This window comes from Poecilia reticulata, chromosome 9, assembly GCF_904066995.2.
Source record: "Poecilia reticulata chromosome 9, P_reticulata-male-v2, whole genome shotgun sequence".
Taxonomy (NCBI): domain Eukaryota; kingdom Metazoa; phylum Chordata; class Actinopteri; order Cyprinodontiformes; family Poeciliidae; genus Poecilia; species Poecilia reticulata.
The window spans coordinates 12060040-12075696 of NC_088838.1; the positions used below are offsets into that span (position 1 = coordinate 12060040).

Below are 15657 nucleotides of genomic sequence, written 5' to 3' on the forward strand. Positions count from 1 at the left end.
CTAATTTCATGAGCACACTTTTTTTTAAGTCATCATCCCTGCAGGACAACAGAACGGTGGTGGCAGCATCACAGATGCGGATGCTCCCCCCACCCTCCCATCATCAGCTAGGGAGGATAATCAGAGTTAATTGGAAGATGAATTAAGCTGCATTCAAGTTAGACAACAAAACATGTTTAGCTTCCATTATGACTTGAAAGCTGATGGGATGAAAGGGCAAAAATGTGCACTACTTCCTCTTAAGTTAACCACAAATATTATTGTAATGGAGATGAAATTATGAAACGCTCAGTTGCCCCCCCCAAAAAAACTCCAAACAGTAATAATAAAGTAGCACGGTAATTTAATTATTCAAATTTGAAACTCCTTATTACATGTTATCTACACGGTACCTTATTTCATTTGACAAATAACTTTATACAGTGAACAATATGTAGTTATTCCCAAACAGATCACCAAAACTCTTCATCCCCTTGAAATAAAACACACTCAAAAACAATGAAATTCAAAAAAAGAAACAAAGTGGATTTTGTTTTACCATTCTTGTGATACATCAGACATGTTTTAATGCTCCTTCAAGTGGACAAAATTGTTCAAACTCTATGTGCACACAATGGGAAACACTACTTAATAACCTGGTGTATCAAAGCCATACGTGGAGGGAAAGAAACAAAAAGGTGATTTACAGCAAAATAGAAGTTTTTTGTTTCAGTTCTGATAATCCCATTTTCTTGAAGGTGTAAGGTTTGGGACAGAGCAGCAGAAGATTCTCCTGAGCAGTTTGGGTGAACCAGAAAGTTTCACAAGTGTAACTGATTATTATTAGGGCCTGCTATGCAATGCATGGCAGGAACCTAATGTCTTATTTATTGGTAATGCTCTTTAAAGAAAAAAGGCAACAGGGTTTTTGTGAACATCTTTGTTGTGTACATTAGAGCCTCGAAGGCCAGCTTGTATTAAGACAACGTAGGGAGAATGATGAAAATGTTTTTATTAATTGCTCAGATAAATACCAGCTTCTATTGGTAAGCAGTTTCTTGATGTATCATTATGCATGAGAAGGTTATATCGCTTATTTTCTACTTTAAAACAAGATGGAGATTCGCTCAATAAATGGAAGAAAGGAGTTGAAATAGAAAAGATTCATTTATCCAGAAAGAAAAAAAAAAGGCAAAAATACAAAGTTTCCATTACAAAAACAAAAGAAAGTTGCACAAAATAAAAATACTAGAAACTTATCTTATCAAAAGACACAACCCAGAACCCTGAGAGACTGGAACTACTGAGAACTGAGTGACACATTCACTTTCACAAATATGATCCAGTGGACGAAGAAGCTCAGTGCCCAAACAAAAACATCAACGCATTGTTTACGAACTGGAAAAGATAACCTGTACCTTCTTTGCGTGGCATTTTGACTGTTCGTAGAAAACAGTCACGTTTCCATCAAGTTTTCTACGCAACGTGGACCGTGAGCTGGAGCAGGCAACGCACGGAGCTTTAGCTTAAACTGGTGACCCTCCTCTCGGACGCCAAGCTGCACATGAAGTGCTTCACAGATTCTCTTCAAATAAGTCTGCAAAGGAGAGCCGCACGTGCCACACAGATCGACAGTCATCGCTCCGCGTAGTCAAGTGACGCGGTTAGCCGCAAAGATGAAAATGCTGTTTCAATGTTAAGTCTATCGCAGCCAGAGGAATTGTTCATCAAGCAAAACTATGGCACATAAACCAAATATTAAGATTCACATGAAATCAAAACGCTGGAACCCTCTAAATAAGTTAGAATAAAAAAAAATAAAAATAAAACGTAGTTGGCAAGAGTACAGTAATAGTGCTCATCATCAGGCAGGAGGTACTGACACCTGAAAATACTTCTCTTTGGGCCCCCCGCTTCGAACCTGACGCACTTCTTTGATGTGTCTACCTGTTATAACGAGCAAAAAGCAAAGGGAAACCTGACTTTCGAATGATCTGCCCTGTACAGTAAGCCTGAGGCAGATAGGTAAAGAAACTACAGTGATTAGACTGTAATGATATTGCCTTAATTTATACAAAAATAAATCAGCTATAGTGATTCTTCTTCTTCTTCTTTTATCAGGTACAGTACAAAACATTTCAAATATAGAAAAATCTACAAATAAAATCTAGATACAGATGATAAGCAATTTTTTTTCTGCAACAACACAACATACACCGAAGGTGAGCTGGGAGCAGCACAGCGTTTTGGTGCCACACAAGAGTAAAAATGGGGGCACAGGGAATCATCTTTATATATATATAAACACACAGGTTTTTGTCCTGAGTTAAGCATGGTTGCCCACACAACTGCAAGGCTGGACCCGTTGGATCAGGGGCACTTTGTCTGCAAGAGAGCTTTCTCTTTGTTGTGTATAAAGACTAGATACTTTGGCATGATCAGCCATCATTTGATGCAACAAAATAACCTCCATGGCAAATTATGGTAGAGTGGTATTTGTAATACTTTTCCTGAAAACATTATTTGATAAGATCTAAAAGTTAGGCAAAGGCTTTTATTCATCTGATCTCCCTTTCAGGAGAATCACATCAAATAAGTGAGAGCAGTATCCAGACTTCTATGGAAAGCTTTTCTGTCTGAAACTTGTTTCCCTTCCGATCTTAAGTGGAAGTGATGGGAAACTTAGGAATCAGAAATTGTTTTTCTTGATTGGTTTGGGTGGCGATTAGCAGGTTAAACAATCAAACACTGGAAACAAAACCAGACCCTCCCCCCTCAAAATCAAACTCAGAATCCCAATTATTTTCAGTCTAATCAATGTATGTACTGTGATGCACTTCATTTTCTTTTGGATTGAGAACTGCTATCTCTCTCAAAAAAAAAAAAAAAAAAAACCCTGCAACACATCTCTGCTATTCAAAGTCTAAAAAAAGAAAAAAGAAGAAAAAGAAAAAAAAAAACTAAAGTCAACCCGCTAATATCAACCAAATCTGTGAACTTCTGCTAAACTTTCTACAGTTTATCAGAACAGTACACGACGGCATGAGCAAGGACGCTCTGACAGGCAGATGAAATCAAATGGTTTGAGAGCAGCGTGACAAAACTGACACATGTAGGAAAGGAACATTTCACCTACTTCCATTTACTACAAACTCAACCACAGCAGAATTACAGTGATAAAACACACTTCTGTAAGAAAACCTGTCATACATTTTGGTTTTACACCCATTTTTCTGGTGCTGTCCCATAAACCTGAGTGAATAAAAATATCAAGGACATTTCATGGCTCTCTCTGTCGCCGATAATGGGCTCGCTTGGAACAAGTGTGTGGTGAACATTGAACTCGAATGACAGGCCGCTTTAACAAGACCGTTCTTGAATGAATCGAAGTTGTTTGTAGGATGTATCCTATATCGAAACAAATGGCCAAAACACTCGATACAATGCGTTATAGAAATGTAAAATCAAACCCAGGAGATTTTCTTAAAGAAGAGAGATGAATGTAAACAAGCAGCTGAGTCAAAGTTAAAAAAAAAAAAAGTCAAAAATATTTGTACTCTGTTAGCTTTGATATCATTTATCCAAAATTTTTCTTTTTTTTAGACAATGAGCTAAACATAATGAAATGCTAAATTAGTCCTTTAACAGTAATCATACAGTAGGGAAAGAACTTGGCAACTTGATACTTGTTGGGCAAATAAAAGAATCGACAACTTTGTATTGATGAATCAGGGCAGTACAAAAATGAACTTGGTGACAGGAAGACAAAACCAAAACGAACAGAAAATTAACCAGTAGGAATAACAGACAAATGAATCATGTCAATATGGCACGAACAAGCGATAAAACGTAGATTTTCCCTTTGGTTTGGGATGTAGTGGAGTTACAAATGGAAGCTCGATGGATGGAGTGCTTCTAATTGAAGAAACTAACAGCACACTATGATGCTTTTTTTTTTATATGGCCTGGCTGGATGTATGGCACCGTTTACAAAGTAAGTCTTCTCACATAATCAAAAGGACAGATTTGATCAAGTTTCAGGGGCTTGGACTAAGACGGATTTTGTTTAAATCTGAGAGCGAAAGAGGACTAAAGAAGAACTCGGGATCTGAGTGGGTTAACGGACTTTAGTTCAGTTTGTCTTGGAATATGTACAGATTGTTGGTGGTGGCCACAGCAATGATGTTGTCCAGCGGATGCCAGGCAGTGTGGAGGATCTTCTTGTTAAAGTCCAGACTGTCTACACTGATCTCGTCCTTTTTGCGCTTCCCACCTGTGCTTATTTTGCGAGGCTTCAGGACCGACCGCGGCTTGCTGTTTTCCCGTGACGCCTCAAAGGTCACGTCCTGCCGGTAGTCCCTGTCAAACATCCTGAAGAAGTTGTTGTAGGAACCAGTCATCACAACGCTGTGGAAACAGACAATCATGAGGAGCTGATCTTACTTTCACTACTGATCTCAACCATAATCCATGGAAAAGGGGCGTTATTTGCGAATGATTTTGCGTTACAGGAGATGAAAAGTAATTCTCTGATTGCCAGGGTTGATCGACTAACCTGTCATTGCCATTCCAGCAGCATTCAAACTTGTCGAAAATGCAGTCGTTCTCATAAAGTGAACACAACTTACTCCTGAGATATTCATGCACCTGGTAAAATAGAACAGCGAATCACATGAAGCAAAAGTGAGAACAGCACATTGTGTTTTTTTTGTTTTGTTCTCTTAACAGGTAGAGAAATACAGTAAAATCAGTAAGTGGTTTGATTTAACCAGATTTAAGTTTTATTAGACCTCATCTGTCAGAAGCAGGCTGGAAATTCAAAAACGCAATCCTTTTTATCCATCCATCCATCCATCCATTTTCTTTACACCCTTGTCCCTTTTTACTGATTAATTAAAGGATCTACGTTCTCTACGTAATGCTCATGGAAATACCGTTCACATTTACTAATGCTAAACATAAAATGCTAAAGACAAATTTAAATCTCAACACCAAATCATTAGTAACCCCATTTTACAGCAACTTTTCTCTCACACTTGGTGTGACGTTGCTACTGCTACTAATATAAATGAATAATAAACTTCTCACACCAGAAGGGTCAGAGAAGAATATATTGATGAAGAAATCTGAATGGCTAAAAATCTATATTGTGGGATCAAATTCTTACAAAAAGCAAACATTTGAAACTGGTCACAAATCTCTGATTGGCAGATCTCTACCCAAAACTAAAAATAATATTTGCAGCAGCAAACCTGATATGTCTCTACTGGTCGGGTTTCCATGTTCAGATCCCAAATTTTGACGGACAGATAGTCTCGCGTCATCATGTAGCGTCCGCTGTGGCTGAACTTGACATCGGAGATGGACGAGATGATTTCAGAAAAGAATGAACGGTTGTTTGGATCTTCTGGCTCCTCAAACACTTTGAATTAAAACAAAAATAGATACATGTTAAGATGTTATTCTGCTGATTTAACGCTCTAAGAGCCACAATTTAATAAAAAATAAGATCCTGGGAGCAAAACTTAAAATAGGCTAAAGTGTGTGTCTTTTCTGAATAATTGTTAGTGATTTAAAAACTATATAGTGGAAACAAGCTGTTCCATATATATGACTTTTGTTTCATTCACTATGTTACATCAGTAGAAAACAATACCAATGAAAGCAAATATTTGTAATCTAAAATGAAGAACAAAAACTTTGAAGCTCTTCAATGTAGGACATCCAATAGAGAAAAAAGTAGATTCATGATGAAACTCAAGCAAAAAGTTAACACTTTAGTTCGAATGCTGTTAATTACAATTATGGATTAATAATAATCCATAATTTTTACTCTCTGAACAACTTTTAGGGTCTTGTTAAGCATTAAGATATTTCTCATCCCAATACAACAAAATTGGGATGAAAGGAATATTGCGTATTCCTTTCCTTCTCTCAAACATGTATTTGTTGTAAGCGACTTACTTTTGGCATGCTGGTCACACAGTGCTGATGCCCTCATGTCACACAGGCGGATGGTTCCCTTGCTGCTGCTGTAAACAAACGTGTTACACTGGTCGGGGTGAAACTCTGCAGCCGTGATCACTTCTGTCAGCTCCTCCATGTTTGCTGGCTTTATGTCAACAATATCTGGAAAAACGGAGGTCAAGGTCCAAAGCGACAGCTACTCCAAGGAAGGACGAGACAAAAAGAAACAAGATGGCATAAAAAAAAAACAAAACACTTTTGTATACTACAGCAACTATCTCAGCGTCTCGTAGTTCATCAGTGACCTCTTGTGGCAAAATAAAGCATGGCATGACTTAAAAAAAAGAAAAAAAAGAATAACAATTCTAGGCAAAAATCTGACTCATTGCTTCATTTAACTGCTTTAGTGGTCATGTGTTTCACTGGGGACACTGAATGCAGTTAAATAACATGCTTCCTCGTCAAGTTACAAAAGAAACCTAGCTTTATTTCCATCTCAGCATTTCTAAAAGGATTTCATCTTCCTTGAATTTAATTTGGTGTCAAATCAACGAAAGCCTTGATAAAAGTTACAGATTATTATCTGCTTCTACAAGCACTTTGTGAAGATAAACTAAAGTCTGTAACACGGTGCTGCAGACAACACCAAAACAATAAACGATAATTTGTTCAAAACTAATTTTAGACGATGGGCTGGGCTATGCACATATGCTTGAGCATGTACAGTTCTGATTGAGAAACGGGGAGGCATAGATCTTCATGTGTACTTAAATAGTGAATTACAAAAGATAAAAGTTAAAATGCCTGCCGTAGGACGTATATATCTGATTATAACACTGATCAAGATATTAATCCATGGAGTACTTTATTACTAACTCAGACAAGAGCCAGATTATAATATTTTACAAACTAACAAAGCCGTCACATCAAAACAGATAACATGCTAACGTAGCAACATTGGGTGTGTTTATTCAAAACTGCAGCTGTTTGCGTTGAGATATAAATCTTTAGAAGCAAATGATTTGCATTAAATTTGCATCTCTAGTGTCATAGACACTATAACATTTCTTTTATATATATATATATATATATATATAAAATAAATATAAAGGAGCATTTTAACAATCAGGTGAAAGTGATATGGCTTCAATGTCATAAGCATCTGTCATGAATGAGTTTGACACCATAACAATATTTATATCAGCTTTGTATATTGATGAGCCACAGCTTGATATTTTACCACATTCACATGTATACATGCCACAGACTTATACAAAGTATCAAACTGGGACAAAGTATCAGCAAACGCTTCTCGCCGAGTGTGAGGACTTGAGATCAGAGATCAAATGTCCTGACTGGAGAACTCCCCGTCGCTTATGCGACAGACGTGAGTATTTAAAAACCAAAAGGATACTAAAGCTGCGATCGGTGATCTCCAGATGCCAGAGGTTTATGCGCAGGTCGTCTGCAGACAGATAGGTCTCATGATCACTGTTGACCGATATGGAGTTGATGTGGTATGTGTGAGCGTTTGCAAACACTCGTCTGGGGCTGGCTTCCACCATCAGGTCCATGGGCCTCAACACCGGCACCTGGAAGAACACACAGCTTTAGTGAAAGGAAAGCAATGCGTTTCAAATGGAAACCATTTAAAACTATTCACTTCCCAGACATGATATACTTTATATTTATAATGTGAGAGCGCGGTTAACTCACCCGTAGCGTTGTGACAGAATTGGGATCTCTGTATCGCCCGTCTTCTTCCTTCAAATTGTAGCCCTCTGGTCTCTTGTCTCGCTCACTAATTTTCCACAGCTTGATAGTTTTATCTGCCAAGAAAAACAAACAAACAAACATTTTAGTGACAAAAGCAACGTAAGACCGCTTGACTGCTACACTGAATATTTCTCAGGCAGATGAAAAAGTCTGGAGTAAAAAAAAAAAAAAATAGAAAAGAAAAAAATTGCACATTTTATCCTGTAAAATTGATTGAAATAATTCAAAATCAAAACATTTACTAACCATTTGTGGACAAAAGGAACTGTGCTGCATTCTTCTGAGGTAGCCATCGAATCTTGTTGATTTTCTCTTCAATCTCAAGACTTTTCAGGTAGTCGAACTCAGGCTCGTGGCTCTGGAAGGTGCTATAAACATTGTACTCTCCTCTGCACTGTGGCTGGTTCTTACTCTGCATAAGAGCAGACAACGTTTTCAACAATGACTCGAGTTGAGAAGTAATTCTGAACAAAATGTTGGGAAATGTTTTTAATTTTTTCTGTTTTCAAGCACAGTATTAATTTTAAATAAAGAAAGATTATTCTGGTAGAAATGCATTATTAACAGTGTCATGTCAAAGCAGCAAACTTTTTTTATGTTATGTCGCATAACTGCAAACTTCAGTGCTTCTTATTGTTTTTTTTTTTACAAGTAAACTTAGATTTTTTTACTCTAACACTAAAAGTCCAATTCATCTAATTAATGTCAGAGGTCAAACCAGTTAACAGAGCATGCTTACTGACGCTTACGTCAAACTTCAAGACCCACTTACACATAATGGTTTATAGGTTTTGTACTTTCAGTCTCACTCTTTGAAAAGGTTTTATTAAATTGTAAATTTCTGATCATGTTTTGTTATTTTGCTTTATTCTTACTTGGATTGCTTTGCTACTTATATTGAGCCAATTTCTTTTGTTTAAATGTGTCAATTTTATGTTTAGTATTATTAGTTTTTGTTGTTCTGTACAAACCAAAGGGCTTCATAAATAAATTTAGATTTATTTATATGTGTTCAAATGACCCACAAAAAGTTGATATCTAAATCCAAATAAAGATCTGTGTAAAATCGAACTAAACTATTTCTGCAAAAAAATGTGCCAGAATGTCAGAGCCTAAATTTGCAGAACTTGTAGAGACGAACCCCGAAAACACTAAAAAGATGACTCTACAATGTACTGACTAAATTTATAACTTTGAAAACCAAGCATCTCTTTGTTTAAACTTCACAAGTACGCACTACTTTGTGTTGTTTTTTACCGCTTTAAACTCCCAGTGGGTCAAATTAAAGTTTGTGTTTGAAAAGAGGAACTCTAAAAAAGTTCAAGGGGTAAGAATACTTCAGTGAGACACTGTAAGTGAATCACATACCTCTGGCTCCTGCTGGAAGATGACAACACGACCTCCTTTGTCCCCAGTGGCAAGCAGCTCCCCAGTGTGATTGAATTCAACAGTAGATATAATGTCAGCTGCAAAGGCAGTTATAATAATTAAAAACCAACTCAATACGCAAACGTAGAGAATTACTGAACAGCATTAAGACATGGTACATTTGATGGTGAAGACTAAATCAAGCATGGTGAAGTCACAACATCACACTGACGCACTAAAGTGTTTTAATCTGGTGAAAATCAGTGTACACTGAACACAACTGAGGGGGGTGGAGTTTGTTTCCATCTGCAGCTGTGCATCACTTGCATACCAGACGACAACAATTGATATTCACTTGCAGGCTGGCACTGGTATGTGCCAGAGAAACCCTTAATGAAGACAATGGGGGTCGTTCCAGTGCAGCACACACCAAGTGCCAGATACGACCTGGTACAAACCATTGTGTTACAATAAAAAGAGGCTGACAGAAGCAGAGGAATCTTTGCAGGGTTTAAATAAACTACAACGGTAGCGTCTGTGCAGCCATGCATTACCACAAGGAGAAGCTCTCACATGTACTTGTTCTCAGTTACAGCTTACTATAAACAACTCCGAATCCTCAGCTAAGTACTGTGCACACACACACACTTCTTTTTTTGTTTGCGTTGAAAATGACGAAGACCGACAAAAGACACCAAACAGAAATCCTAAAATAACTTCAATCTGTACAGCTAGAAAGTAAAAAGAGTAAAGTGCTGAAAACATGCAAACACCATAAAACATTTGAAACCCTAAACTTTGCAAATGGACCTCTTGGATAAAAAGACAAAAAAAAGATCCTGTATATTTGTGTCAAACAGACTATCAGCTCTTTGGAGGAAAAGGGATAATTATGCATCTTTTCCGTTTGGTAAGTCAGAATACGAAAAGCAGCAAACATTTATTTTACACCTTAAGATAAATGTTATATAAGGATGCTGATTATTTGTGCTCTGTTGTCATTTTTGTTCTTTTGCAGCTGCATCTGAGCTCAGGATTTTGGAGCAAACGTGAATTTGCATCTGATGGGGCCATTTCATACTTAATTAGACAACTGATGATTTAAAGTAATTTTCTACTAATCTACCCCCAAGTAAGGAAATGTGCTCATATAACTCCAATAAATACTATTTTCCAGGAGACTACAGTGTAATGAAGACTTTTTTTTTTTACAAAATAATTGACAATTTAGGAGATGTGATCATGTTTATGACCGTTTACCTCCATAATGAATGAAAATACATAAATATGGGAGGTTTCAGAGTCCATCTAAACCAACCAAGAAATTATTTCTTTATATTTTATTTGTAATACCACTACAATCATATCTACATTACAGTCAATCTGAACAGAAAATGGCAAAAAATAGGTTTTTAAAGGAAAGGTGAAAAGTGTGTGCACCTAACCAGAAAGCTTCAGCGCATCATCACAGCAAAACTAAAATAATCTATGGTCCTGCTACAAAGTGAAGTAAACTGACTCGAAATGGTTTTTAAGCACTTTGGTAGTAAGTAGTTTGTTTATGAAATCACAATGCAAGGGTAGAACTGAACCCTGAGCTGTCATTCACTTAACCCAAAAAGAAAATGTGCTAAGTAAATGGGGACAAACAAGAAGCATATTCAGACTTAATAATGCCCAAATGTACTTACCTTCAGCCACATCATCATCCATCGCTCCTTTGACTTGAGAGAAGCACCACTGCACATCGCTGCTCCCACCACCGGGCCCTGCACGCAACACGAACCTTAAGTTTTGACACACCGCCGCCAAAGGCAACACACTGAATATAGCTAGAAGCTAATTTAGCGCACTGCGACAGCACGGCCATGCGCGATTTCATACGAACTGCACATTGTAACTGCGGGGAGAAAATCCTCCTAAACAAGAAGTTGGGATGTGTTAGGTTAGCTCACTTTCGTGCATTCACACGGGAATCTCGCAGTATCCTAGCTTGCTAGTTAGCTTCCTGCTCTTGACCACAACAGAGGGAGACTAAAGCAGCATGTGTGCTATTAAGCATGATGATTAGTAAGAATAGCTCATACGTACGTTCTGACAGTTTTCTTTTACCTGCCATGGTGAGGGACTGGGCTCTCTGTAGCAGGTTCAGGCCCTGGACTGAAGCAGTGCTGCTGACCCGGGTCGGTTGGGGTGGTTCTGACCGAGGAGCAGTGGAGGAATGAGGCTGTTGCTAACTCCAAACGCTCTCAGTCCAGCGGCTGCTTAAAACACGACGCTACTTTTTTTTTTTTTTACAACACTGAAAGACTAACACACAGCGTTCAGTACTGGTCTACAGACTTTGCACTGCACTTTGAGATTTCCCTCGCATCTGCCTCCTCCAAGCTTTACACTTTCAAAATGGCGCTACGCGGGCGGCGCTCGGCAGGAATTAGAGAGCAGACGGTCCTCCATTCATTTCAAGTCGAAGGTGAAGCGAAAGATGCCCGACTCAAGATAAAAGTTCCTAAATGCAACTATGTCTAGATTTTCGTTTATTTTTTAACTGATGTGTTCCAAAAAGTGAAAACTTTGTTATATAAACAATCTCACGTATGAGCTCCGCCCTTGTCAGCTATTCAGTTAGAAAATCGAACCAACCTCGTGCACTCACTAGAACCAGAAAACTCACTTGATAAGTTTAGTTGAGTGATTTAGATTTGACTAGCTATATTTAGTACATCCATTAAAATTAATGTAGTTTATATTGGTGTCAATTAACTGCAATCTGGGAATATATGGCCTTGTGCTTTGGTTGTCATTGGGGAGAGTCAGAGTACCTTCAAATATTTAATGACCACAATTATACCTCATAGCTTTCTTATTATGACTCACAAAATAGCAATGTAAGAGACTTGTGGATACTTCTGTTGGCTGGGTGTACAGACATTATTAATACATCTCCAGACAGGCTGAAGATGAATATCAATTTTAAATATCTTCTACCTTTCATGAGCTTGCTTAGAAAAACATTTGTACATTAGGAACCTTTAAAATTAAATTGCAAGTGGTACCGCCATGCAATTTTAGTACAACAGTAACACCCTGTCTGGTGACATGGGAGAAAAAAATATATATATAAAAATTGTGGCCACAAGCCCTGGCCACAAGCCCTGGCCCTGGCCACCATTGATAATGGTTATTATCAATGGTCATTAATAATAACCATTGATAATGACAATAATGGACAAATTGGATCTAATTTTGTTTTATTTCAATCTGGGAATGAATTATAATCACATTCTTCAGACACTTAAGGTTAGGCATGGAGTAATTCTTAGCAAGAGGCACTTAATTCAGCGGTTATTATTAAGTCATGGCCACGAGATATTAAATTGTGACCACAATTTTTATCTTTATTTTTATTTTTTCCTCCCACTGTAGAACAGGATATAAGTTTCTTCTGTAGCAATAATATAATTAACGCTGAGCATATAGATCACAGGACATTTGACCATGTTTATTTGCAAAATCTCTTTAAAATCACCAAAAAACAAAAAAACATGCAATACACAATACCAAAACCCTACAAGGTCTGTAAAGTAGTGAAAGAAAAACAAGCTCACATAATGATAAATTAAAAAAAACCTCTGCACTTAACAGTAGGCAGAGGGATGTTTTCACTCATTTCAATCTCACTCTCATATGATCAAACATACAGTTAATTGTAAATTTACCAATCTTCACGTTTTTGCATTTGTGAAGCGAGGAAGGAAAAACTTCAACTTTTCATACCTCCTGAATCAACTGGCATGAACATAGTGTGTAAACGTTATTGTAGAGATTTGGGAACTGAAAGACACCAGATTTATTTTATCCTTTCTTCGTCCTCCTCATGGTGCGTGGTGGCAAGATAAGTATGGTTCTTCCTCCAGCCATGCAGACAGTGGCTAGAAGAAGTTGCCAAAGTGTCCTGTTATAGCAAACTTTAAAGTGTACAATATTTTCTGTACACAGCTATAGAAATGAGCTAGTTGCCATCATTCGTGGCTGTGTTACAATACACATAATATGAACTGCGCAGACAGTCTCAGCATCAACAATCACACGTTTTATTGAACCTCTAAGTGCATCGTTTTGATTCTGTTTGAAAAAGCAGAAAAAAAACAGAGCGAAAGGAGGTGAGACAAATTCTTTCTTCTTACTACAGCGACTGCATTAGGCAGGTTGGTTCAATGAGTCTCAGCTCTAAACCCGAGAGGAAGCTCATTCTTCCACTTCTTTCACTTTCCCACAATAAAGTAAGTGGTCCACCTGGCCAGCAGCAAAGCGCCGAAGATCACAGTGTAGCTGAGGAGAACGAACTTCAGGAGTTCCTTGAGTGTCCTGAGGAAGCGCACAAACAGGGGATCCACGTCCAGGCGCTTCATCTTCTCATCTTGATCCATCCTGCAACACAAATTTGATCTGGGACATCACATCAGAAAAATATTGCTTAGAACAAAACGGAGCTAACAATAAGATGAAAACACATTAATTTACAAGAAAACGTGATGATAAAGAGAAAAATACAGCTTGCAGGGATCCCACATATTCTCACTACAAGTTTTTGTACTTTATTCAAACCTCTAGATGTTTTGTATAGTTTTGATAACTTAAACATTCAGAAATGCACAAAAAATGACCTTGATCTTTGATTCTATTTATTTTTTTACAGGAAATGTTTTTTGTACACTTCAATATTCTGATCAAGACTGATTTAAACAACTTCAAGCTGGATTAGTTTGAACTAAGTGATTTTTAAAATCTCACATACATTGAGTAACCTGATGCAACACAACAAAGTGTTAAAATAAATATATTTTCACAATGTATCCCTTAGGCACATCTTCAAAAAACAAACTAATGATGACTGTAATCACTAAAATGCAAATAATGACGCTATCATTTAAATACACATTTTAATTCAACATAGATTACACTCATGGCCACTTCAGATTAAAAATAATCTTTTCATTTCCCCTACTGAAAGGAAGAAGAGAACGAAAGTCCCGAGGCGGGTGGCTTGTGTGACATGAGCAGCGGATCTGGTAAATTATGTGGAACTGTGATTTTAAAGTAACCAGAACCACATTAAAAACCAATTCTCAGACTCACAGACAGCCACACAACACAGAGATGTGAGAACGTGAGTAATGTGAGCTCTTTTCTCTCCATCAACAGTCTCTCAGCTGAATTTCGTCATGACTGTAGAGAAGCTATGTTGTTTTTTTATCGTAACTAAGATCCAGAGAGACAAAAGCATTTACTAAAGTCTGAACTGCAGGGAAAAACGGTTAAACTCCCTAAACGATCACATTTCTTGGAAACTTTTCACCTGGGAGGTATAAAACATAAATTAGAATAAAAAAAATTAAAACCAATATTTTTTTCATTTGATCTCAAGGTTTAGCTTTCAGAGTTCCGAGCTTTACAGTAAGTTTCTCTGAGGCACAAGGTGTGGTTAATAATTTATGTTTAAATTGCTCTAAAGTGGGTCCTATTGATCTGTTTGTGTGCAGTCATCAACTTGAGCATCGTTCATGTCTTCTTTTCAGATAGTGGTAAGAAGAAAAACAAACTACCAAATACAAAGCGTCACAAAATATTTGTAGCGAAATATGAACGGTTAAATTAGCATTTATACAAACATAAATGCAATGTCTTGTACAATAAGTTAGTACTGATCAACACTATTACGATGTTGCACATGAAACGTTTTTATTTGTGTCCCAGAAACTGCAGCAAAAGTCAAAAGTTAAATTTGTGTGGCAGAAAAATTCCTACCTTGGTGTTGCTGCAACAGGACAAAAAGCTGATCAGATGCTCCTGTATCTCTTCTGAAGTTCAAAGTAGGTGTGTGCAATGTTGTGCGTTTTGAGCCCTCCTAATAGAGGAGGAGCTAAAATCAGAAACTGATCACAAGCATCTAAATCTCCCAGGGTTGATATAGAGCCAGTTTACGTCTTCCGTGCACCTGCTCCTCAAACAAAGAGAAGTGTAAGATTTTTTTTTTTGTGTGGAAAATCTAACCAAAGTAACTTCCAAGGTTTCCAGTCCATCAACAACAGGAAGGAAAATTAACATCGACTCGACAAGAGGTTCCCAAAAATATCTCTCAGCAGGTCTCCCTTGGTGTACAGTGTAAGGCAGGCAGAAGGTATTGACTGATGCAGATATCAAACACCCTCTTGCAGCACAGTTATCCTCTACCGGAACATGGAGCAAATGGCCTCCTAATTAAATCAGCGTCCTGCTCTGTCAAATCACGGGCTGCCATGGGCTGAGCTCTCCAGACAGCGCAGGGCTATTATCGGCTGATCGGCAGGCCTGTTACTGCGCTAATTGCTCCTTCAGAGAGCAGGACCACGCCTGATGGATTCACTGTCTTGTAAAAAAATAAAAATAAATAAAACGATGAAAACAAAACACAAAATAGGACAAATGACTAAATGCTTATTAATGTAGCAAAACAAATTCTAGTTGATTAAAGTTTTATTTACCGATCTTCATCAGGAAAAAGCAAACTGCAAAAAAAAAACACTC

General features: G+C 37.6%; 1 protein-coding gene and 1 long non-coding RNA gene across 4 annotated transcripts; both read right to left on the reverse strand.

The window, feature by feature from the left end:
* Window positions 1-326: 326 nt before the first annotated feature.
* Window positions 327-11521, reverse strand: ppp2r2aa (protein phosphatase 2, regulatory subunit B, alpha a). Of its 2 annotated transcripts, none has more exons than XM_008419102.3 (10): window positions 11203-11521; window positions 10782-10859; window positions 9091-9188; window positions 7969-8134; window positions 7663-7775; window positions 7361-7538; window positions 5944-6108; window positions 5232-5401; window positions 4535-4626; window positions 327-4386 (listed from the first exon to the last, which is right to left on the reverse strand). In XM_008419102.3, the coding sequence occupies exons 1-10, from the start codon at window positions 11207-11209 to the stop codon at window positions 4107-4109; spliced, it is 1347 nt and encodes a 448-aa protein (XP_008417324.1). In that variant the 5' UTR covers window positions 11210-11521; the 3' UTR covers window positions 327-4106. The 2 variants fall into 2 exon arrangements, with proteins under 2 accessions (XP_008417324.1, XP_008417323.1); XM_008419101.3 differs by having other exon boundaries at window positions 11182-11521.
* A 1192-nt stretch (window positions 11522-12713) lies between these two features.
* LOC103470560 (uncharacterized) lies at window positions 12714-15587 on the reverse strand. 2 transcript variants are annotated; one of them, XR_534504.3, is made up of 2 exons: window positions 14899-15587; window positions 12714-13521 (listed from the first exon to the last, which is right to left on the reverse strand). It is a non-coding gene; the product is annotated as an uncharacterized LOC103470560 (long non-coding RNA). The 2 variants fall into 2 exon arrangements; XR_014088875.1 differs by having other exon boundaries at window positions 12714-13539.
* Window positions 15588-15657: the final 70 nt, after the last annotated feature.